This window comes from Chelonia mydas, chromosome 9, assembly GCF_015237465.2.
Source record: "Chelonia mydas isolate rCheMyd1 chromosome 9, rCheMyd1.pri.v2, whole genome shotgun sequence".
NCBI classification, from domain to species: Eukaryota; Metazoa; Chordata; order Testudines; family Cheloniidae; genus Chelonia; species Chelonia mydas.
Genome location: NC_057855.1, coordinates 57,395,516 through 57,418,876, shown reverse-complemented (window position 1 = coordinate 57,418,876; position 23,361 = coordinate 57,395,516). Strand labels below are relative to the sequence as shown.

Genomic DNA, 23,361 nt, shown 5'->3' with positions numbered 1-23,361 from the left:
ATTAGACAGTCAACCAAACTCATCTGGTTTATGACTGACATCATAGCTAAGACTGCTAGTTGGTCATGGAAGTCACGGATTCCGTGACTTTCCGGGACCTCTGTGACTTCTGCAGTAGCTGGTGCGGCTGGCTTGGGGGCCGCCTGAGCAGCTTGGACAGCCCCTGGACCAGCTGTACCAGCCACTGCTGGGGCAGTCTCGGGCCACCGCGCCACTGCCCCCGCAGCAGCAGCAGGAATTTGGGTGTGGGAGGAGGCTCAGGGTTAGGGCAGGGGCACGGGAGAGGGTGAGGGCTCTGGGTAGCACTTACCTTGGGGGCTCCCCGGGAGCGGCAACATGTCCCTCCCTCAGCTCCTACGCTCCCTCAGCTCCTACGCTCCCGGCCAATGGGAGCTGTGGAGCCAGTGCTTGGGGCAGAGGCAACGCGCGGAGCCCCCTGACTGTGCCTCCGCCTAGAAGCCAAGGGACATGTAGCTGCTTCCAGGGAGGCACACGGAATAGGTAGGGAGCCTTCCAGCCCCAACCCCTCTCCCACCAGCACCAGTGGGAGTTCTGTGGCACACGACCCCCCACCCCGAGAACCCGCGGTGCCCTCCCACCAGAGCACTCCAGATTTAGTCATGGGTAAAAGTCATGGACAGGTCATGGGCTGTGAATTTTTTTTTTTACCACCTGTGACCGGTCCATGACTTTTACTAAAAATACCTGTGACTAAAATGTAGCCTTAATCATAGCTAATCTCAGGCTTCCTACCAGCATGCTCTTGATTCAACTGATTAGCACCCCATTCAAAAGTACTAGCATATAAGAGCCATGATAAACAAGAGATGGAACAGACATAGGTAGAGCAGGTCATCTCTTATCCAACTGACTCTCTGAACCTCTCCCTCCAGGTTTGTCTACCATGCTTCTCACCATGGTATCCGAATGCCTGAATAACCAAGTCCCTCTTACCTTTCTCTGGGCCTGAAGAATTTCCCTGTCCACAGGGGACACGAAAACTGAACCCCCATCATGCTCCATGCAGTAGAATTTTACTTTCTCCAGTGACACTTTTTCATCCAGCTTCAGCCTGCAGTGGAAGGAACAATACCTGGGTCACAAGTCTCCATCTCCTGCTGTTCCCTAGATGGAAACACTGCTCACACACTTGCTAAAGTTCCTCAGGATGTTATACTACATCTGTCATGTTAGAAAGGAGACAGTTGCTACTGACATACAAATAGCTAGGTGTTGGCATTAAATATATCTGGCTGCTTGCCTCAGTGTCACACACAGTCACTGGGTCAGCAGTTTCCACATTTCTTTTTTGTTTTAAGAAAATCTTTGTCTCCCAAGATGCCCCTCCATATTAAATCGCTCAGCCAACAGCAAGCGTTAGGAACAACATTCAGCATGTGCACTGGACAGCCAGTGCGGAGGTAGACACAAAGCTGAACACGGACATGTAAAGGACACATGTGCAGCAATAAGCCAGTAAAGGGGCAGAAGCAGGGTAGAAGCACCTACAAGATTTCCCCCTGTTCTCACCACTAGTGCCTCTGCAGAAATAACTGTGATCAGTTGGAAGTCTGTACTTGTGTGCTGTCAGACTTTCAGTCTCTTCTCCTCCATACAGGATAGGGAGGCCTCAGGGAGCAAAAGCACAGACCCCCAACTGGCTAGGGTGCTTTTGTCTTCTGGAATGAAAGGACTACACCTGAATGTGCTGAGGTAAGGGCAGGGGGAGGGATCCAAGAGCAGCCAGTAAGGGTCATGATGGCTGGGATGAGGTGGAGCGGCTGTAAGAATCTAGCCAGGTAGGAGGGAGAAGTAACCTATAAGATACTGTACACTGACTTTGCATTTATTTTAAGCCATTTCCCACGTTCTGGGCCCCGTGAGGAGAGCTATTCAATCAGTATAATTCACTCCCTCCAAAACTCTGCAGCAGAGGACTCACTGTGTGAAGCTTCAAATAGACAGAATGTATACCACTCACAAGGGGGAGGGATGACTGCCTGTGGGGAGTCAATGCCTATGGCACCTGCATACAGGAGATCCGATACAGAGACTAATCCCAGTGTCAGATGCCAAGCTGGCACTGCTGCTGAAGAAGCAAATCTGTTGTGCAAGATGCGGCACATTTGTGTCCCTGAGTTTCCCTATGAAGACTTAAAGATTTCTGCAACCTGAATTCTAAGACATCCTCTCTTGATAGACTAGCTTCGAGTCATCAGCCAGGTTGGACCAGTTACTTAACATATGGCACACGAAAGGAGTAATCAGAAATAATCAGATATTTGCCTTGCTGGCCAGAAAGTGGTTGAGATCAACGATGAGTTTCACAAAGTGATAAGAGCGACCTACTTTCTGACTCCAGGCCCAGCCATGACCCTCAACATGGGCTCCAGGTCCTCAGCATAGCGACACATGGGACCCGTGCACAGGAACTCCGTCCGTACCCCCAGAGCATTGGGGAACTGACCATCATTGGGGACCACCCCTAAAAGCGCAAAGGCACACGAGTTAGTTGTTACATGGCAAAGTGCATCCTTGCAAACACAACTTCAGCCAAGGTGATTGTCAGAGAGGAGCTGCCCTTTGGATTTCCCCATATGAGAGCGCCATTCACATGCTCATATGATTCACATGCCACTTGGGGAAAAAAAGTGCTCAGCTGAAACAGACCAGAGCAGCATGCCGCTTGGCTGCCTACAGTCCAGCCACACTAGGTCGTCCAGCCACTAAGTTACATGGTAATGAGAGGCTCACAGAATAATGACAGGCTGCAGCTACAAGAACACCCAGCCATTTTGTTGCTGAGTCAGAAACACTGACCCTGTCAATGTCCTATTGCAAGGATTTGGTATCTAGTGTGTCAGGTCTGATGTCACCACACTTTCCCTGAGTTTAACTCATAAGAACAGCCACACTGGGTCAGACCAAAGGTCCATTTAGCTCAGTGTCCTGTCTTCCTACAGTGGCCAACGCCAGATACATCAGAGCAAATGAACAGAACAGGGCAATCATTGAGTGATCCAACCCCTGTTGTCCAGTCTCAGCTTCTGGTTCCTAAAATAAAGGAGACAGGGTCAGCTTCTCTAACTTCTCAGGCCAAATTCATCTCTGGTGTAACTCCACTAGCTTCCAGGGACTTACACTGGGGAGGAATTTGACTTCCAGCATCCAGCAATAAGCTAGTACTGAAAATCCTCTCTCGAAAAGATACACATATGTCACAAGGGGGCACACAGAACACCTCCCCACACACCCACACTGATGCCTGTGGTTACCCTGCCAGTGGGAAAACATCCAGCGTCATGTCTGACTCGAGGGGAGAGAAGATGCAAATTCTCAATCCTGGACACTTGGTACCTGTGGTGGGTTTATGTCCAAAGATTCCATTGAAAAAAGCAGGCATCCGAATGCTGCCGCCGATATCTGAGCCCACCCCGATTACGGAACAGGCAGCTCCCAGGACGCAGCCCTCACCACCTGCATGAAAACAAAAACCAGAGACTTATCACTTTTCCCTATGTCCACTGCATAATGCGCTGTGGCAGCCAGCTAGCCTGTGGCAGAACAAAGGAGCTCTGCTTGCTCTCCCTGCAGAAAGTCGCAGAGTTTAAGGCCACAAGGGACCATTAGATCTGGCCTCCTGCTTATCACAGGCTGCTAACTTTGACCCAGAAACCTCCATGCTGAGCCCTATTACTTTTCTTATTTCAGTCCTCAGGAGACTAAACTGCTGGTGCCACAGGCAAAGACCAGGAGAGACCAAGGTGCCACCAATGCCCGAGGCCCATGTGAGGGCAGGGAATTGATTAGGTGAGATACTCTCAGATGAGCCTAGCAAGTGATCCACCACCTCATGCTGCAGCAGCAAGATAAACCTCCCATGGTCCCTGCCAATCTAACCTGGGGGAAAATTTCTCCATGACCCCAAATATGCTGATCAATATGACCCTGAGCATTTGGGCAAGACACTCCGACCAGGCATCTAAAAAAGCCGATTCTCTAAACTTCAGGGCACTGTCCCACTGGCATGGCACGAACGAGCCGGTGATACAGAGGCAGAAGCAATGTAGGAGAAGCTGCAGATTCCCGCCCCGCCAACACACACACCCCTGTTCCATCCCCTGGTGCCTCTGCAAAAATAATTGGTCAGTTGAAAGTCTGTGCTTGTGTGCTGTCATACTTTCACCCTCTTCTCCTCCATGAAGGATAGAGAGTCCACCCAGTCCAGGTGGTCCATTTCCACCTAGGAAGAATCTCTGATGCTTCAGAAGAAGGGGGGAAAAACCCCAAACAAAACTAGAATGGACCAACTGCACATTGGAGGAAAAAGTCCCTCCTAATCCCTGCAGGCAACTGGCTGAAGCCCTGAAGCTTGAGACCAGATTATAGTTATTTAAATGCAAAACTGCGAGTGTTATGAGTATGCTGAGGGCAATGCAGGCAATCCTGTTCTCCCCAGGAAGAAGGGAATTAACATGGAGACCCAGATTACCAAGCCAGAAGGGACCACAACTGTCCACCACAAATCCCACGAACCTAGCCGCAGAACATCTCCCAGCAGCTGAATTAAAGCATATCTTTTAGAAAGACAGCTAATATTGTTTTAAAGACTCCAAGCACTGAGGAGTCCACCACTCCCACCAATCAGCTGTTCTAACCACCCTCACTGCTATAGGAACTTCATCTTCCAGATGCTGGGTCTTGTTATGCCTTTGTCAGCATGGCTGAAAAGTCCCCCATTCTCAGACTTCTTTTCCATGTGTAAGTACCTATGCACAGTGACCAAGCCACCCCACCAACTTGTCTTCGGGAAGCAGAATAGACTGAGCTTCTTAAGCCTCATATTGTAAAGTTTGTTTTCCAGCCCCTGGATCACTTTTGTGCCCTCCTTTGAACTCTCTCCAGTATTTCCACAGCCTTCTTGCAGTAAGGATCCTAGAACACTGTTCTATTCTATTCTAGCAGCAGTCTTACCAATGCTGCATACAGAGGCAAGAGCTTTACTTCTACGTCATGTTTGCCTTTTTATACATCCCTAGATCACATTGGTCCTTTCTGCACAGCACTGCACGGAGACCTCATGTTGAGGTGATTATCTACGATGACCCCTAAGTCATTCCCTGAGTCACTACTTCCAAGACAGTCTCCCATCCTGTAGATGTAACTCGCATTCTTGGTAGCCAGATGTATTATGGTGCATGTGGCTGTTCTGCATCCCCATCTTCTCCCATAAGTCAGCCACATTGGATCATTCATCCTTGGCTCCACCACTCTGACAAGCCTTACATGTGATCTTTCTGCCCCAGCCCCACCTCCAAAAGAGCCCTGAAGACAAGGATTTCTGGGGTTATCATTACCATTGTTACATATATTACAGCAGTGTGTATCTGCCCCAACCGAGGACAGGCTCTATTGTGCTAGGCGCTGTACATACACAGAGTAAGAGAGACTGCTTCTGCTCATAACAGCTTCTCCTTCTCTCTTCCACTCAGTGACTTTCTTTTCACTCTTTGCTGACATCTCCTTCCTGCCAGCCAGCACTCCCCCATCTTCCATCTAAATTCACTGCACTCAAAACCAGACACTAGCTGATCCTGGCTTCATGCCCTAAGCTGTTGAAGGCTAGAAGTTCTTTCTGTTAAGGCAGCATGTTCTGCCCCCAGAGACATGAGGAGTTCTCCTGAAAGACATTGCGTCACTCAACACAACCCCTTTGGTCAGCTCTGAATGGTACTGACCACGCTCCAAATACAGTCTTGTCTACACCTGCTCAGCCAGAAGGAGGGGGGCCCGAGTGTGGACCAGAGGAGTGAGAGATAATAAGGTGATCTCTCAGGACTCTGCTAGAACCTTTCTGGCAGTGATAACCAACCATCCGAGTGGGGAGCAATCGCGCACACAGATGGAACAGGAGCCTCCAGCTACACACGCACGAGGGGACCAGTAGGAGAAGAGCAGCTTCTTGCCCATGTGATTTGCCCAATTTGTGTAAATATGTCAGAACTACTCAGTGATGTCAGCATGAAGCTACTCCAGCAAGGAAGCCCTGAAGTGACACTAGATGAGAAGTAGAGGAGATATCTGTCACTGTTCAGTGCAACAGCACCTGTATCTCTCCTCAGTTGTGCAGAAGGACACGCACTCTCAGGCTTTCAGCTCCCCGTTTCCTTACATAACCCTTAATTTGAGTTGAAACCTCAGCACAGGTCATGTCCCCTTTTTTCTGAACTCCCTGAAATCTTATCCTACACATTGTATGGGTCAGCTCAAACCTTTGCAACAAAACTTGCTTACAACGATTATAATCTCTATAGTCCTTCCTTCCCGTAAGGGTAAAAGTGTCCACAGCCTTTGTCCCGGACAGCAGAGGAGTCAGGTGTCATGTCCGCCTTTCCCACCTTATTCAATTCACACCCCTTTTCAAAAGGACGTAGGATCCACATCACCACACTCCCTATGTCGAGCAAGCAATTTGGAGACTACACCACCTATGGGGACAGGTAACTGGGGACTGGCTTCACCTACTGGACTATGGTTCTGCTGGAGCAGTTTCTCCAACTCGATCTGATATTGGTGCTCGCTGTCCTCTTCTCTCACCTCATGCTGCTTCTCCCTCTTTTCTCTCTCACACTGATGCTGCTGCTACCAGTCTGCAAGCTGCTGGTTTCCAGACACACTCTCTAGCTGGAGCTTGCCTGGCTCCAGATGTTGGGCTGTCTACCATTCCTGTTGCAGTGGTGTTCTTGGTCTGGACGGAACACAGTTGCTGTATCTGTCAGTCTCATCCCTGCTTCTCTCCAAGGTGTTGGCTCCAAGACTCTCCCCATCTGCTAGGCCCTCCGCCAGCAGGCTGGAGGTTCTCTTTGAACTTGGCATTGTTTCTTGACTGGTCATGGGAATAGAGCAAATCAGACATAGGTGAGAGGTTTTTCGCAGGAGTGGGTGGGTGAGATTCTGTGGCCTGCGTTGTGCAGGAGGTCGGACTAGATGATCATAATGGTCCCTTCTGACCTTAGTATCTATGAAAACTCACTATGAGTTTGTTCTTTCTTCAGGCTGATCTCCCTTTTTCTGCATCGCTGAATCAGCCCATTTGTCTACAGCTGTTGACAATTCATTTTCCCATCTCTCTTTTCACTATTCCTTTTCCCAAAAAAAGACTTTTTTTCCCCTCTATATTTTTCCTTCTATAGAACTTACTTTTACTGAACTTAAGCAGGTCACACTGTTACAGTTTCCATCACTGCCACCACAGATGTCACGGGTCAGGGCAACTGCCCCTGTATTTCCCCTCTGGGGTCCAGTGAGAGCATCCACTCTCAAGCTTTCAGCTCCCTAGAAGTTGCCTTTCTACAGTGGAGACATGTATCTCCCTCCCTCCTGACTGGGGCATCCAGGGTGAACAGTTCCCGGCCTCCACTGTGTATTTCCCAGCACAGACAGTCAACCTGAAAAAACCTGCTTGCTTTCTCTTCAGAGACTGATAACTGAGGTACTACTACAGATATAAGTTATGAAACAGCCCTTCCTATGCAAATCTACTTTATTCTTAAGGCAAAAAGCATTACAGAGAAAACATTACAATCAATAAAAGAACCTTCAGGCCTACTAATAAGCTTACCAGTGATCACCCCACCCTCTGGGTTTCTTTGTGGTTACAAGTTCACCAGAGCTTCAGCACAGAGCAAGCACACATTCTTATGAGGCCTCAAAAGAACAAGTCCTTCCAATCCTCCCTTAAGGGTCCTGGCCATTTGTTGGATCAGGCAGAAGGCCCTGAGTCATTTAAAAATCAGGCTTGTACACAGAAGTCTTTTCTTTGTCTGTTCATCGCTGCAGAATCCAGTTTGAACCACTATACAGAGAGTCCTCGGACTTACGACACAATTTGTTTCTCAGAATTGCATTGTAAGTCGAAACCGCTTTTCCCAAAGGAATCAACAGTATAAAGGGGGATTGGTTCCTGAACCAAGGCTTGATACACTATTTTCACCACAATAACACAGATTTTTGTACCAAATGAATTATAGATGACTAATGTAGCAACATCAATGTATTTATTTGATAAACAGCATTCGAATAAATGTATAAAATCACATATGCTTTGACTTTCCAGAACTTTTTGAAGGGCTCTTGGCTGGGGGCTTCTCTGAAGTCTGGGCTGCAGATTTCTCTGCAGTCTTCTCTGGAATCTTAAAGAAAGTATCTCAGGAAGTTTGGACAGATGTTCTCCTCTTCTCCTTGTAAATTTCTCTGTAGCAGCTGTACATGTTGTATATGTCCCTATTCACAGACGCACTGCGTTCAGTGATGGGAGACAGGCTGTGCAGACAGCAAGGGAGGCAGGCAGCAAGGCAGGCAGCTGCTCAGAATGCTGGCAACATACTTTGCAGAACTGGGCTTGCTTTTTACAGAATTGTTTGTAAATAACTTTGTGGTCATATTATAATGAATGGAGCTGGAAGGAGGTCCCTTGCAGTCGCTTGTCTGATTGGCTTCCCCGGCCAGGGTAGCTTGTTGCCGGGTAGCCTTGCTGCTTGTTTTTGTTTGGCTCCCAGCCCCGGGCTCAGCCAATCAGAAAGCTTGAACAGTGAAATTGTGATTGGCTGAGGCTCAGCATGTGATGTGTGCTGTTCTCCATGCTGGCTTTCATCATAAGGGCGAAACAAGCGTCATAGGGGTGAAACAGGCTGAAAGTGAAAAGCTTTGTAAGTGGCGTCCGACGTAAGTCGGGCATCGTAAATCCAAGGACTCCCTGTATGCATATCCCCTCCAGGGGCGGGGGTGTTCTTCAAGGGCTGATGCCAGAGGAAGTTCATTAGCATACCTTCTCCCTACTAGGGAAGGTACATATAATGCCACACACCACATACACGGTTGCATTTTTAATACAATATACTCGAAAGTTATTAACCCTAATTCAATATGGTTTAATTTAATTCAATAAACTTATCTTATATACTGAACAAACATTATAGAATTTACAGAATATCATCAGTCCGTCACAATGCCCAACAGCCAAAACGTTCTCCTTTGAATTCCCATTGTATCAGATTGCCCACATGCTGTATGACAGCTATGTGTGTGGCTAACCAGTTAACCATCTGCAGAGCTTTTAAAGTACAAAGTGATCAACAAGAGGAATTTGGCAAACTCATCTGTGCACTGCAGTATTGGCTTCCTGCCAAGAGGCACCGGCTCACCTGAGCTGCCACCCACGATCCTTTGCAGGTCATATGGGTTGTTCGTTCTGCCGTACACATTGTTGCTAGATTCATACCACATGCACAGCTCACTGCAATTGGTCACACCCAGTGGAATTGCACCAGCTTGCTTTAACCGCGACACCACCAGAGCATCTGACGTGGAGATCAAGTTGCGACGGCTAACCAGGCCAGAGGTGTTGGGCATCCCTATGGTGACAAGATAAAAACCAGATATAGTGGGTCAGAGATGCAATAACAATCCCCTTGAGATTACAAGCTATGCCAGTGCGAGATCCTATGGATGGGTGATCATTCCATATGCTGCCAAGATCCAGAAGGAGGTCTCATCCCCAAGAAATAACAAGTGCCTCATCCTGCTTCCATCCCCAACAGACCAATAGTGATTTCTAGGCAAGATCACCAATTCCCCCAACCCAGAGAGAGCATGCCTGGTACCCCCAAATCCTCTAACAGTGATGCTTGGATCCACATCCTCCCACCCCAGGGAGAGGAAACCTTTCAAAAATCCTACCTTTGCGCTCCACTGGGAATAAGACTGCTATGCAATCTGTGTCACAATCCTGATGCAATTGGGAGAGCACATAGAAGTACATCTCCTTCCTATGAAGGGCTCATCAGCAATAAGATAACCTTTCAGAACACTATCAGGACACCAGATAGTAACCTTCAGGGAATGTCTTTGCTATTTATTTTGATTAGTAAAAGGGCACCTAACCCTGAGTTCTTACATTTCAAACAAAACAACTGTAAAAATATGAAAAGATCAGAATGAAAAACAAAATCTAACTAATCGGCAGCCTACAGAATGTAAACAACAAGACAGCTAAGCACACTTAACAAAAATATGCCACCCCCGCACCATAACACTGCTGCTTCTATCCAGTGAAGAAACTAGTTAATAATCCGCTAGACAATCTCCACTTCAAAGGGGTTCTGATCTCCTTACATATAATTGGGGTACCTTGCGCACTTCCACGTTCCACGCATGGAAGGAGAGCAGAACGGCCTGGAAGACATCTACTGTGCACACTGGAGACGATAAATGTAATAACTCTTAGGGAAGCAAGTGAGCTCATTTGTGAAGTTCAGCTACATGGGTATTTTACAGTTATTTACAGAACACCTGTAAAACCAAAGTGCTGGGCAAGGGATACTATCCACTGATCAAGTATTTTTAATGTGCCCATCTAGTATTAAAAAGAAAAAAAGTAAGAGACCAATGATCAACAGCCATGACACAGACCTGACCTGAGTGGCCAATGACTAGCAAATGAGAAATTAGGCTACAACCTCAGTGCAGCTGAGCAGAAGGTATTGAGATAGCACTGAAAGTGATGGAATACGAGGAAATGAAGAGTGTTCTGGGACATGGTCCAGGGAAGCTCATGATAGGAGGGAGAAAGCAAATATTTAGGGAGCAATGACTTAACTTCAATGAGTCAGTTAACATTCCCACACAAAGAAAAGGCGTACTTGTGGCACCTTAGAGACTAACAAATTTATTTGAGCATAAGCTTTCGTGAGCTACAGCTCACTTCATTGGATGCATAAGCTTTCGTGAGCTACAGCTCACTTCATTGGATGCATCCGATGAAGTGAGTTGTAGCTCACCCGAAAGCTTAGGCTCAAATAAATTGGTTAGTCTCTAAGGTGCCACAAGTACTCCTTTTCTTTTTGCAAATACAGACTAACACGGCTGCTACTCTGATTCCCACACAGTGGGTCTAATACAGTGCCATGCAAAAGGGAGAGGAAAGAGACTGACAGGAAGAAGTTGTCTGCAGTGCTGTTGTAGCCATGCGGGTCCTAGGATATCAGAGAGACACGGAGGGTGAGGTATTCTCTCTTATTGGACCAACTTCGGTGTAAGCTCGAACAACAAAAGTGGGTCTAACAAGAGATATTACCTCCCCCACCCTGTCTCTCTCAGGAGGCAGTTGAATTCAGTTTAGCCAGCTCCACTACTTGGCCTCCCTGCAAAAGCCACAACTCTCATGAGAAAGGAGCAAACTGACAACAGGCTGCAGAGTAAATCCAAACAGCGCCTGGTAAAGCTTGTGTGTAAACGCACCATGCAGCGCGAAGGCCTCCTTGACGGTGAAAGGAACCCCCAGGAAGGGAAATTTTTCCTGCAGGGAATCTTCATCTCCATGGCCTTCCGAGAGCAGTTTGTCAACATGCTGGGCCTCCTGAAGGGCTGCATCGAACCTGAGGGGAATGGTTGGGAAGGAGGGGGAGGGGAGAGAACACTGGTCAGTCTCCGACTGGACTCAGATGAACCCCCAGTCCATTTCTAACCAAATCCCAACCAACATCTTAGTGGGCTGAAAAGCCGTTTAGATGGGGGTGGTCAAAGAAAGAGAAGGACTTGGTGAAAAATAAGTAGGTTAATGTGTTAAAAGCAGATAGATTGTAAAGGAAACAACACAAAGCAACCCATTACTCATTTCCCTACCCCCATCACTAATCCCTTCACCATGGTGAGCCTTTCTCTGGCCAGCTCCTGAACAAGGGAGGGGGGTGGTGAGTGAAGACAGGACCGGGAATCAGGAAATCTGGGCTCCATTCCCAGCTCTGCCACACACTCACTGTGTGAGCTCGACCGAGTCCCTCATCTGTAAGACAGAGGAGTTGGGGCATTAAGTTTATTAATATTCGTATAATGCCTTACGATTCTCAGAAGAAAAGAGGCATATGAAGTATAAGGCAGATTGCCAACTTATTTCAATACTTTTACAGTTATAGATCAGGCTGCTCCCACACAATGAATGACAGACACACACCAGAAATTGGTAACTTAACCAATTCTACTTTTTTCCGAAAATAAATGAACACTGTATATGTCCTATCTATGCAACATCTTTAGGGCAGACAGACCTGCAATTAAATGCATTCACCACTAGGTGTGATTGGTCCCCAAATACCATAACACCCATTCATCAATAGCTAGCGATGGATTAACCCAAATGTCTGTGTTTCTTCTGCATGTGAGTCTGAAAAAGGGATGAATGAACTAGTCCCAACAAAGTAAGAACCAACTTGAACACAGACTCAAACCCTGAAATGAATCAGCTGCCTCTGTTTCCTAAAGCCACTCAGAAGCAGCAGAATACCCAGGAGACACGCCACGTTCATGGCATTTCCAGCCTCATGGGAATTAGAAAGTACAGTATTCTCATCTAGAAGCTTGTGTTTGCAGGACTTCTGTGACTCAAGTGACACAGAAAAGTTCTGTCCATCAATACTATAATGTAAGTAATCATTCAATTAGAATAGAAAATTAAGATAATTTACAAAAACACACACACGTGTCACAAATTTTAAAATGATTAGATTGATTTAAAACTATTCTAGATTCTGCCTGTGAAAGGCAAGAAAAAATTATTCATAGAATCATAGAATATCAGGGTTGGAAGGGACCTCAGGAGGTCATCTAGTCCAACCCCCTGCTCAAAGCAGGACCGATCCCCAATTAAATCATCCCAGTCAGGGCTTTGTCAAGTCTGACCTTAAAAACTTCTAAGGAAGGAGATTCCACCACCTCCCTAGGTAACACATTCCAGTGCTTCACCACCCTCCTAGTGAAAAAGTTTTTCCTAATATCCAACCTAAATCTCCCCCACTGCAACTTGAGACCATTACTCCTTGTTCTGTCATCTGGTACCACTGAGAACAGTCTAGAGCCATCCTCTTTGGAACCCCCTTTCAGGTAGTTGAAAGCAGCTATCAAATCCCCTCTCATTCTTCTCTTCCATAGACTAAACATCCCCAGTTCCCTCAGCCTCTCCTCATAACTCATGTGTTCCAGTCCCCTAATCATTTTTGTTGCCCTCCACTGGACTCTTTCCAATTTTTCCACATCATATTTTTAGCCTCTTCCTTGTTGCAAAGGAGTACAGGGGAAATGGAGCAGATATAAATAGCTGCAAGAGGCTCAGTGAATTCAGGGCTGGAATAAAAAGGTATACGGTTGATAGCCCTGAATCCTCTATTTACCCATGGAAATAGTGAGAACATGCTGTGAACGTTAATTGTTTAAACAGTTCTCACTGTGTTTTATGAACAGAATGGGCTCTGTCTTGTATTCCAACACTTTTGATCTGGAGAATGATCATTGATAGATACATATTACTGGAATATGCATGATTCATTAAGGGCACAGTCACTTGGTCAAGTTTAATTACTTGCTAGGTGTATATTGCTTATAGTTACAGAAGATGTCAGCAAAGAAAGTATGTACTATGAGCAAGAAGAACAGAGCTTCTCAACCTATCACAACCTCCCCAGGAGTCAGTGACAATTACTTTCACCTAAACTATGGGTTAATCTTGCAATTCTAACAGATGGTTGAGGCATTCAGCACTGATTCGTTGCATAAGTCATGTCTGGTTGACAAGTCACTCGGTCCTGACGTACCCCCTCCCCCAGCAAGCATGACATGGCGGGGGTGGGTGATCACATTTGGAAAGGTGAAGAACCTCGCATGGAGGCTGGTTATCTTGCCTTGTTGCCGATGATGGCTTTTAACAGCTGCTAAACTGGACTATGAAAAAGTCCATTTCCCACCTTTCCCCTGGCTCACCTGTCCTTGACAACTGCATTGACAAGCGGGTTTATCTCCTCGATCCTCTTGATATAAGCCTGAACAACATCAGTGCATTTTACCTGCAAAAGACAACAACAACAGATACTAACTAGGACCGGGTGGCTGGACAGAGGGTGAGTGGGAGGCTGCTGGTCACCAGGATGTTTGGGTAATTAGAGATTTGAGAAAAAGAGAAGAGGGACCTAAATTACTGCTCTCCTGGGACTGCCTTTCGGCTCCCTTGAGCCCCTATATATTACAGTTCGCAGGGTGGCAGTCACTTACCTCCCTGACCACTTCACTTCCCCCAAAACACCCATATACCCCAGTAGCCATTTCCCTGGAATTCCCATTCAAATGAATGGAAAGTCACGATCTCTCCATTGCAAATTCAATACATAGGGATCAGCTAGCCATTATAGAAATGCAGCCACCACAGCCCCACAATACAGATCACTTAGCAACCCTACACCACAGATCAGGATAAGAAGCATGCCCAGCGTAAAATGGCATAGGGAATTGGTAGAATGAAGTGACAAAAGCTGGAATTTAGCCAAGACACTTGTGTAAACTGTGCCAAATGTGCCACAGAATCTTTCATAAAAACTAATTATGTTTCCACAGCACACTTCCCACACCTTTGCCCAAAGGCTCCCTGGGGCGGAATGCGATAGCCATACTACACCAGCCACATTTGCTAAACGGTTTAGGACAAGCAATGGAAAACACCTTCACCTAATGACAGCCACAGTTCACAGCCTCAGTTTGATATTTCATCTGACTGACAGCACGTCCAGTAGCACAGCACCTCTACTGTTGTTTAAGAACCACATTGCCTTCAATATTGAATAAGGGTGAGAATGCCCCCTACTGATTCACCACTACCAAAAATATATTGCTTTGCATTATTAGGGGTTTATTCAGTTAAAATTTAAAGAGGCCCTGACCAGAGATTTATCTGATACTAGAGCAGGGCAGGCAACTTGATTTTATCCTACCAAATAAGACTACTCTATAGTTTGGCCACCCTTTTTCATATGTGATTATGCCATTCATGTTTTCATACAAGGTATAAAAGTTTTGGTACAAGGAGGATTATGACCTATGGTGATTTTGTAGGAAGAAAAATGAAACAATGACATTTTTTAAATATATGGAACATTATTCCCTATAAGTGTTGTTGACTTAATTTTCATTTAATTGTTAATTGTTGTTGACTTAATTTTTATGCAATTATAGTATTTAGATTGTAGGCTTTTTATGGCAAGAATCTGTCTTTTCAATTGTCTGTGAAGTGTCATGCAAAAATGTATAGTACTATAAATGTACAGAGAATATACATTCAGTTGGATATTAGGTAAGATACACAAACAATTGCATGGACTCCTTGCTCCAAAGACTTTTCACTTTAAAGGCAAAAAGGTACAGTACAGATAATAGAAAAGGAGTGACAAGTCACTTCCATGCCTAAATAAAATCTATCATGTACCAATGTTGGTGCAGAAAGGTAGCCATATTCTACTTCAGCACTTGCTCATTTCAGCATAGGCAAGTAATCTAAACCCTGCACAAGCAGCTCATTAAGTACTTCAGGATGATAAGCATAAATGTAGTATTTAAATCTAAATGTGCTGTGACTTTACAATACACCTACTATCTCCTTAGGCAATCACATAACACTGTTATAAATATCTATCCAAGTATTTCTCCTCATAAACCTGAATGACTGCTTCACAAAGTACACATAGAAATATTCACAAAGTACACATAGAAATAAATAGGACTAGTTACACAGGAAACCAATTAGCCAAATGCTCTGCTCTCCCACAAACACATATACAACTTAAATCTTTTTTTGAAAAGATTGGAGTTTGCTGTGCCTGAGGAATTTAGACTCCCCAGAAGAATGCTACTGCCATAGAATAGACCTTCTGACCTCTGCGCAGGCTCTGGACTTCCACTTTCAAAAGCACAGACGCAACTATGCACAGGATCAACTACACAATTTTTTACTAATGGGAACAGGACAGTTTTGTTCTTTATCAGATATTACACAACATGCTGCTAGATCTCTAACTGCACCTACTGCAATAGGGATCATAATGTGTGAAAGAGACGCAGCACAGATTGTATTAATGACTGGAAATTTCTAATTTCTAATCCTAGCTCTGCAGAACGGGACAAGCCACTTAGCCTGTCCAGATCTGAGTTTCCCCAAATGAAAAACATTTACTCACCTACCCTGCAGGAGTGTTGGCATAATTAATGTTTCAACTGTGCTTTGAAAGAGTAGTGTTATACAGCTGCTCTTAATAAATATTATACTATTACTGGCAGGTCTGTACCTTGGGAGATTATAGCTATATTGCAGGAACACAGCAATGGATCAGCCAGTGTATGCACTGTTTAAGATTGCATGACTCCTTACCTAGCACAAGTTGAAAACACATGCATTCAATGCTTAATTTGTGTCAGTGCTGAGCCCCAGCACTTCCAGGCTTGGCAGTTCATAGGCCCAGCACCTCTGGGCTTGCCACATCAATTATGAAAGTAAAAAAACTGCTTGATCTCCGGCACCTCTTTCATTACAAATTAAGCACTGCATGCATCACTATTTCATCTTACGATAGTGGAAAAACATCTCCCTCTGAAACAATATACTGATCATCCACCTCAGTATAAAGCGCTAAAACCTTCATCTCACCCACAGCCTAGAGAATAACATCAGAAATGTAAAATCTCAGAACTGTGTACAGACAACTTTTCACATGTTAGGAAAATCAGATATTCGTTACACCCCAACTGTTACTGACATGGGTTTTGTCATGCATTAATAAGGCATCCAGTGCTCAGTGTCACAACCTTCCCAGAGGATTGAGAAACATGAGACTGATCATAAAAATGAGGAGGCTGCTTTCACACCAGATTGTGACCCATGGCAACTTTAATATAGCAGTGTGGCCTACACCAACTCCCAGAAAACAATGCTGCATAAAGATTAATCTTGAACCAAGCGGAAGTCATATTAATGTAGATTAATACCCATTACTTGCAATGTAGACATTCCCATTGCCTCACTGGGTATGCCACCATTGCAATTAAACACCTGTGATTCAGGCTTGCAGGGCTGGGGTTGCAGGGCTGTAAGATGGCAGTATAGATATTAGGGCTCACACATGAGCCTGCGCTCCAGGACCCCATAAAGGGGCTGGTCTCAGAGCTCAGGCTCCAGTCCGAGCGTAGGTAGAATCTTCACAAAGTGCTACAGCTGCACCACTGCAGGGCTGTAAGTATATACCAGTGTTTTTCAACATAGGGGTCCGCAGACTATGTCTAAGGGGTTTGCAAAAGGTGACTATGAAAATAAAGTTTCAGATCCCAGAAAAGGCATTCCGTATGTGAATACCCTGACCTACAGCAGTGTTGTCATTACCGTAGAAGCCTGCAGTTTAGCGCCCTTTCTCAAGCTGCATCAAATGCCATGCCGAGCAACGCAACATTTATAGATGAATTCTGTTCAGTCAGTTTTCAGTCTAAGATTTCTATGATAGTGATCCGCAGACCACAGGTTGAATTTCCAAAGGGGTCCGCACCTCCATTCAAAATTTGTTAGGGGTCCGCAAATAAAAAGAGGTTGAAAACCACTGGTGTAAACAAGCCCTTGGATCAGTTTAGAATATGTGCCAGGAGCTGCAGTCTCTGGAAGTTGCACTGCTCGTTACGGTGGACTTGTCATTTCTGCATTGTATGTTGACACATTCCCCCATCAAGGCTTGCCTCCACTGAGAATTATATGATAGTTACTTCCTCTATATAGAATTCCCAAAGGTCCCCCGTCTCTCAGAACTGCCTGTATTTCAAGGATTATTATGCCCAAATGGGATTACATAGTGTCCTTACCAGGAGAAATCGATGGCTTGTTTTGCCAAGGACAATCAGCTCATTACTAGAGGAAAGGAGAGGTCTAGCTGGGAGTTTATGGAATTCATATGTTCCACAGCATCAGCTCTCCAGACATCCCCTCCTCCCATAGTATTGAGCCAACAGACTCTGGTCATGTCAGCCAGGTCTCTCTCTCCCCAGCAGATGCTCAGGATGATCTATCAGACAAGAGAAAGAAGAGAGAACTAGTCCTTTCCCATAGGAGAGTGCACTTAGAATGCCTCTGGATGGCTATTGGCCAAGGCAGCCTGATCAGGGACCTGGCGCCCTTTGGGTCTATATCCTCTCCTCGTGCTGAGAGAAGCCCACAAAGGAAAGAAATGGGGTTGCCCTCACCCAGCACACATATATCCCATCCCATCCCACCGCACACAGCTGGCACTGGGACTCCCCCTGCTACCCACAAAGTGCAGCACCAGGTATACAGAGTGTGCCCCCCACCCCAGGCAGGCACGATGTCAAGCTATAGAGAGGATGTCCCCCATCTCTGGGGGCAGAAAGGTGCAGCAATGAGTGCATGTAGCGGGTCCCCCACACACCCGGGGGGCGGGTCGCAAGAGAGGGCGGAGCGCACAGCGGGTCCTCTCCCGCACGCGGGGACTCAGAGCCGGGAGCCGGGAGCGGCCCCTTCACTGCAGCGCACAAAGCTAGGCAGGGAACCCAGGAGTCCTGCCCTAAGGGCGCCACTCCTGGGAGGCGAACTACAAATCCCAGCAGCCCCCGCCCCTCCTCTCACCTCCCGGCGGCGGATGCGCCGAGCCAGCTGCCCGGCCGACAGCTGCAGCAGCGGCTGGCCCGGCGGTGGCACGCAGCGCGTGGGGGGCGCCCCGGCCAGCGGGGGCAACGTGCGGGGGCCGGGGGCGAGCGCCGCGGAAGCGCGCGCCGCCAGGCTTAGCAGCATGAGGAACGCGCGCGACAGGAGCCGCAGCAGCAGCACGAGGCAGCGCTCCGCGCGCGACAGCGCCATAGCGAGGCAGGGTCAGGAGGGGGACCCACAGTGCACCTCGCGGAGCCGCCGCCGCCTCTACAATCCGCAGGCTCCCTCCTCCCTGCCGGCGAGGGAGCTGGAAATGGCACCGCCCCGCAGGGCGGGGCAATAGGAAGCGCGCCCCCTAGGGAGGGGCGAGCGCTGGGGCACTTGCGGGGGGGAAGGGCGTGTCAGAGGCCGGTTGAGGGAAGGAATCCCAAGCCCTGGGCAGCACTCACTGGGGAGCCCGTGGCCAGCGACACCCCGCCCCCGCCCCCCCCCGCGGCCAGGGCCAGCGCTGCCAGGGCAACGCTCCCCCCGCCCACCAGAGACAGCGCTTCCAGGGCAACCCCCCCCCGCCCACCAGGGACAGCGCTGCCAGGGCAACCCTCCCCCTGCCCACCAGAGACAACACTGCTGGGGTAACCCTCCCCCTGCCCACCAGAGGCAACACTGCTGGGCAACCCCCCCCAGCTAGGGTGATCATATGTCCCGTTTTTATACAATCTACCTTGTACTTGCTTACAGCCGCATGAGATACAAGGAGCATATCAACATTACAGAAAGATAATTAGTGACTTCTGCCTGCTGCTGACAGGGAAAGCTTGTCCCAAGTTCTTGTGAACACAGGAGTTAGAGCTCCTGTTCAGATACCAGTTTTATAGCAACCTTCCCACCCCGTGGTCATCACCAGAGTTCAAACCCTAAACCTTCTGCACTAAAGCTTAGAACAGTACCACTTGAGCTAGAAGAGCAACTCCAGTAGCAGCTAGCAGTGGTAGGTTATTGTCTTTTGGAGTAGCTACTGGAGAGCAGACATGGTTTAATTTATAAGCATGTTGCACAAGAGACTATGAAGAGACACATTCAGCAGTTTTCTACTACTACCAGTGGGATAGTCATGGTGGAGACTGCATGCTGTGGCCAGTCCACCTTTCCCCATGGCCGTGTATCTGCTGAGGGTCTAAGCAAGTGATAAGAATACTGGCTGGACAGTGACAGAGACAAGCTTGTGAACGTCACCATGCTTTGAGAAAATGAGACAGGGAACTCTGCACACAGCATCCAGCCTTAGAGCAGAACAGATGGAAGTGCTGAGAAGCTGAACCTAAATGTGCCTCAGCACGTCTCATGTGGCAATTTCTCTCTCGTACAAAGGGGTTTTCCTCCCTCAAGGATGCTGAAGGAGACAGTTTCTCATTTCGAAAGCTCCCTGGGTGCAGTAAGCCACCTGTAGGAGATTTGGCTAGTCAAGGCATTTATCTAACACCAATAACGGTAACCACCTGAGTCAGTAGGCACTGACCCTCATCATATGCCACTGGTGTAAAACCTCGTGGAGCTGGTATATCCTGTCCCAGTGGATAATGTTACAGCACCAGTCACTATAGTATCTAGGCATCAAGCCTTCCTCCCTTACTTCACTCCATACAAGTAGAGTATGTCTCCTCCCCATGACATTTTAAATATGACAACACAGGCTTTTCCCTGATCAGATTGTACAACTAACCCAGATAATCTGGTACCTGCCTCCATCAGGAGCCAATACCTGATGCTTCTTATGTAGGCCATTCTCGTGCAGATTCTCGTGCACCTGGCCAAGCATGCAGTGCAGTATATGGGGTGATGAGAAATTGCTTCCTGATCCCAGCAGGTAATTGCCCTGAAGCATGAAAGTGGCTTCTCTCATTATATTAGCTCATGCATCGGTGACTGGTATTACGCATAATGCAAACTCAGTCAAGATCTCTAGTGTAGATAGATCCGTAGTTTGATCTCAGTCTGGCTTCTGTTGAGCAAATTTCCACACCACAATTGGCCCTCTTGTTAACCATCCCAACAGCCAAGCTAAGGACTGCATGGGCCATGGAGACTGACTGCCTCATCCCTAGAGGGGACTCCTCCAAGGTAGCCCTAAACCCAGCGGAAGTTTGCACCATCACAGCTTATGTTGCTCTGTGCAATAAGGGTGCCAGTGTCCAGGGCTATCATTCTAGCACCTTCTATCAGCTAGAAACCAACACAGTAAAAAACCTGACCGATTGTAAATAGCGCCCCCCCCCCCTTTCCTTTTCCCTGTTAGCTTTAATGTAATAGGTGCATTCATTTTTTAGCATAGATGGTGCACTGGCCATTGGAAACCTTTAAACAATCTTTGGATGCCCACAGAAAACAAGTGGGCTGCAGTGAGCAACATGGGGGCTTGTTCTATTCACAGGGTCTGTGAGCTCAGCTTCACCCAGACAGTTTATGATGTAATCAGGGGCCTCCTATTCTATGGCTCTTCCATTGTGCTATTCTCCCTGCACTTCTAAGAGCAGGGCTGGGCCCACCATATGCGGCCTGCCAGCTACCTGAGCTCTGTTTCCTTTCAGCCAGGGGGTGCCTAACAGCCCTCATCTCAATGAAACCAGGATAGTCAGACTTAAGGTGGGGGGGGGGGGCGTGATTTGTGCTGCTGAGTCCCAACAGAGTAACACAATCGGTCTCTGGCCAGATGAGTGAACAATCCAGGGAGAGAAAGAGAGCAAAAGGATCAGCTGGCCGTGCACAAAAGCCCAGGTTCAGACAGGCTGGGACAGGGAGCTGTGTTTTGCTTCTGATTGGTGGAGTGGTTGATGAGTCCTGAATACCAGTCCAAGACCCCAAATTGCATGCTTACCTCTGAGAAAGTGACAGCATCATGTCAGGAGCTCCTTGCAGAGCCTTGAGGGTTGAGGGGAAGTGGGAACCTCACCATGCATAGCACTGGTCACAGGTACAGAGTGAGTTTTCCAGCAGAGGGGTCTCTCTTCATCAGGGCTGTACAGTGTCACCCGGCCCTCAGCTGTTTATATATGGCTTGGATTTATCTGGGACCTTTCATCCCGAAGGGGCCCAAAACACTTCACAAATGAGACAGCTCATCAAGATCTAATAGGTGGCCACCTTTCCTCTGAGCCTGGTTTTTGGTTAAGACACTGGACTGGAAGTCAGAGGACTTCTGTTCAATTCCTGCCTCTGCCAGAGACTGTGTGTGACCTGGGGCAAGTCACTGTATCCATGTCTCCGCTCTCCATCTGTAAGATACCGCCTCACTTGTCATATCTCTTTAGATCAGGGGTCTCAGACTCAATTTACCTTAGGGCCAGTGCCAGTCCTCAAATCCTCCCAGTGGGCCAATAATGTCACTGAAGATGGTGTTCAGAAAATAAAACATTTATATTGTATTTTGTATTTATAATTTCTTAGAAATAATAAAACTGTCATACAACTGTATACAGTTCTTCACCTGCCAGAGTTTTTAGTGTTTGCCAGACACCTGGCAACACTTCAGTTCTGTCAGTTTGTTGATGTTTGGCCTCAGTGACTGAGCAGTTGAAAACTTCACGATTGCAGCAAGGTGTGCATCAGATAGTTGTGTTCGGTATTTTGACTTGTTTACATTCATTGTGGAAAAAAGTTTCTCACAAATGTAAGTACTGCCAAACAAGGTCATGATTTTTCTGAAGGTTTTGCAAAGATTTGGGAAAAATGGTGGTAGCTGTCTGAAGAACCCTGCAATATCCTCGGTTCCTCTGAATTTAGTCTTTAAAGATGTGTTGCACTGCATATCAATGAGTTCCATTTGTAAATCTCATGGTGCTGTTTCCACACCAACAGAAAATGGATTAGCAAACATATCGAAGCTTTCTTTGTGCTTTCTGAAATCTGCAAACCGCTGATCAAATTCTTGCAAAAGCAAGTCAAGCTTAGTAGTGTATTCAGAACCAATGCACTGTATTTCAGAGCCGAGCTCTTCCACAAGTGACTTGCATGCTGGGAAATGAGTGAGATTCTCCTGAGAATTCTGATTTTTCCACAATTTTAATTTAGTTGTGAATGCTCTCACATTATCCTACACTGCTGTCACCAGTTGGCCTGGACCTTGCAGCTTCAGGTTTAGGATATTCAGCTCTTGTGTTACATTAACAAGGAAAGCAAGATTTGTCATCCATTTGTGATCTTCAGATTGTGGTACAGGCATTTTAATTTCTCCCATGAATCTTTTCACCTCTGTTTTCAATTCAAAGAATCTCTTTAAAGTAGAACCCCTGCTTAGCCAGCGCACATCAGTGAAGTAGAGCAAGTCACCGTATTTAGATTCAGTTTTCTCCAAGAAAGCACGAAACTGTCTGTGCTGCAAGCCCCTTGAGTGAATGTAATTCACACATTTCACAACAACTGATGTGACATTGTCAGATTTCAAAGATTTACTGCACAGTGCTTGTTGGTGAGTGATGCATTTTACCACTATTGATTGCTCAGCGTTTTGCTTGGCCATCTTTCTTTGTACTAGTGCTACCAATCTGTTTTTTTGACCAATCATTGGTGGGGCCCCGTCAGTGGTTAAGCCTGCTAACAAGTGCCATGGCAGTCCACGTTGTTCCAGTGCTTCCGTGAGGCAGTGAAAAATTTCACTGGCTGTTGCTCTACCACATGTTGTTGACAAGTTGAGCAGTTCTTCAGTTACTACAAAGTTTTCATCAACACCTCTCACAAATATGGCAAGCTGCGCACTGTCAACCAAATCGGTGCTCTCATCAATTGCGATTGAATATGCGCGGAAAGCTGTGCTTTTCTTGACCAGCTGCCCATCGATATCTTTAGAAAGCTCAAGA

At 46.9% G+C, this 23,361-nt stretch overlaps 1 protein-coding gene across 5 annotated transcripts in view; it reads right to left on the bottom strand.

Moving 5' to 3' along the window:
• Nucleotides 1-18,867, bottom strand: part of FAAH2 (fatty acid amide hydrolase 2) — a 29,652-nt gene extending 10,785 nt beyond the window's left edge. Inside the window, exons 1-7 of one of the 5 annotated variants that reach the window (XR_006283833.1) lie at nt 18,491-18,793; nt 13,810-13,892; nt 11,299-11,435; nt 9,204-9,413; nt 3,358-3,477; nt 2,350-2,485; nt 955-1,072 (exon numbers count right to left, since the gene is read on the bottom strand). Coding sequence is in view for 1 of the 5 variants with exons in the window: in XM_037909007.2 (XP_037764935.1) it covers nt 955-1,072; nt 2,350-2,485; nt 3,358-3,477; nt 9,204-9,413; nt 11,299-11,435; nt 13,810-13,892; nt 18,491-18,721 (1,035 nt within the window). In the remaining 4 variants the exon portion in view is untranslated. Of the gene's footprint in view, nt 1-954; nt 1,073-2,349; nt 2,486-3,357; nt 3,478-9,203; nt 9,414-11,298; nt 11,436-13,809; nt 13,893-18,490 lie in introns of all 5 variants that reach the window. The other 4 variants (XR_006283834.1, XR_005226783.2, XM_037909007.2 and 1 more) reach the window with 4 other exon arrangements.
• Between the last annotated feature and the right edge of the window lie 4,494 nt (nt 18,868-23,361).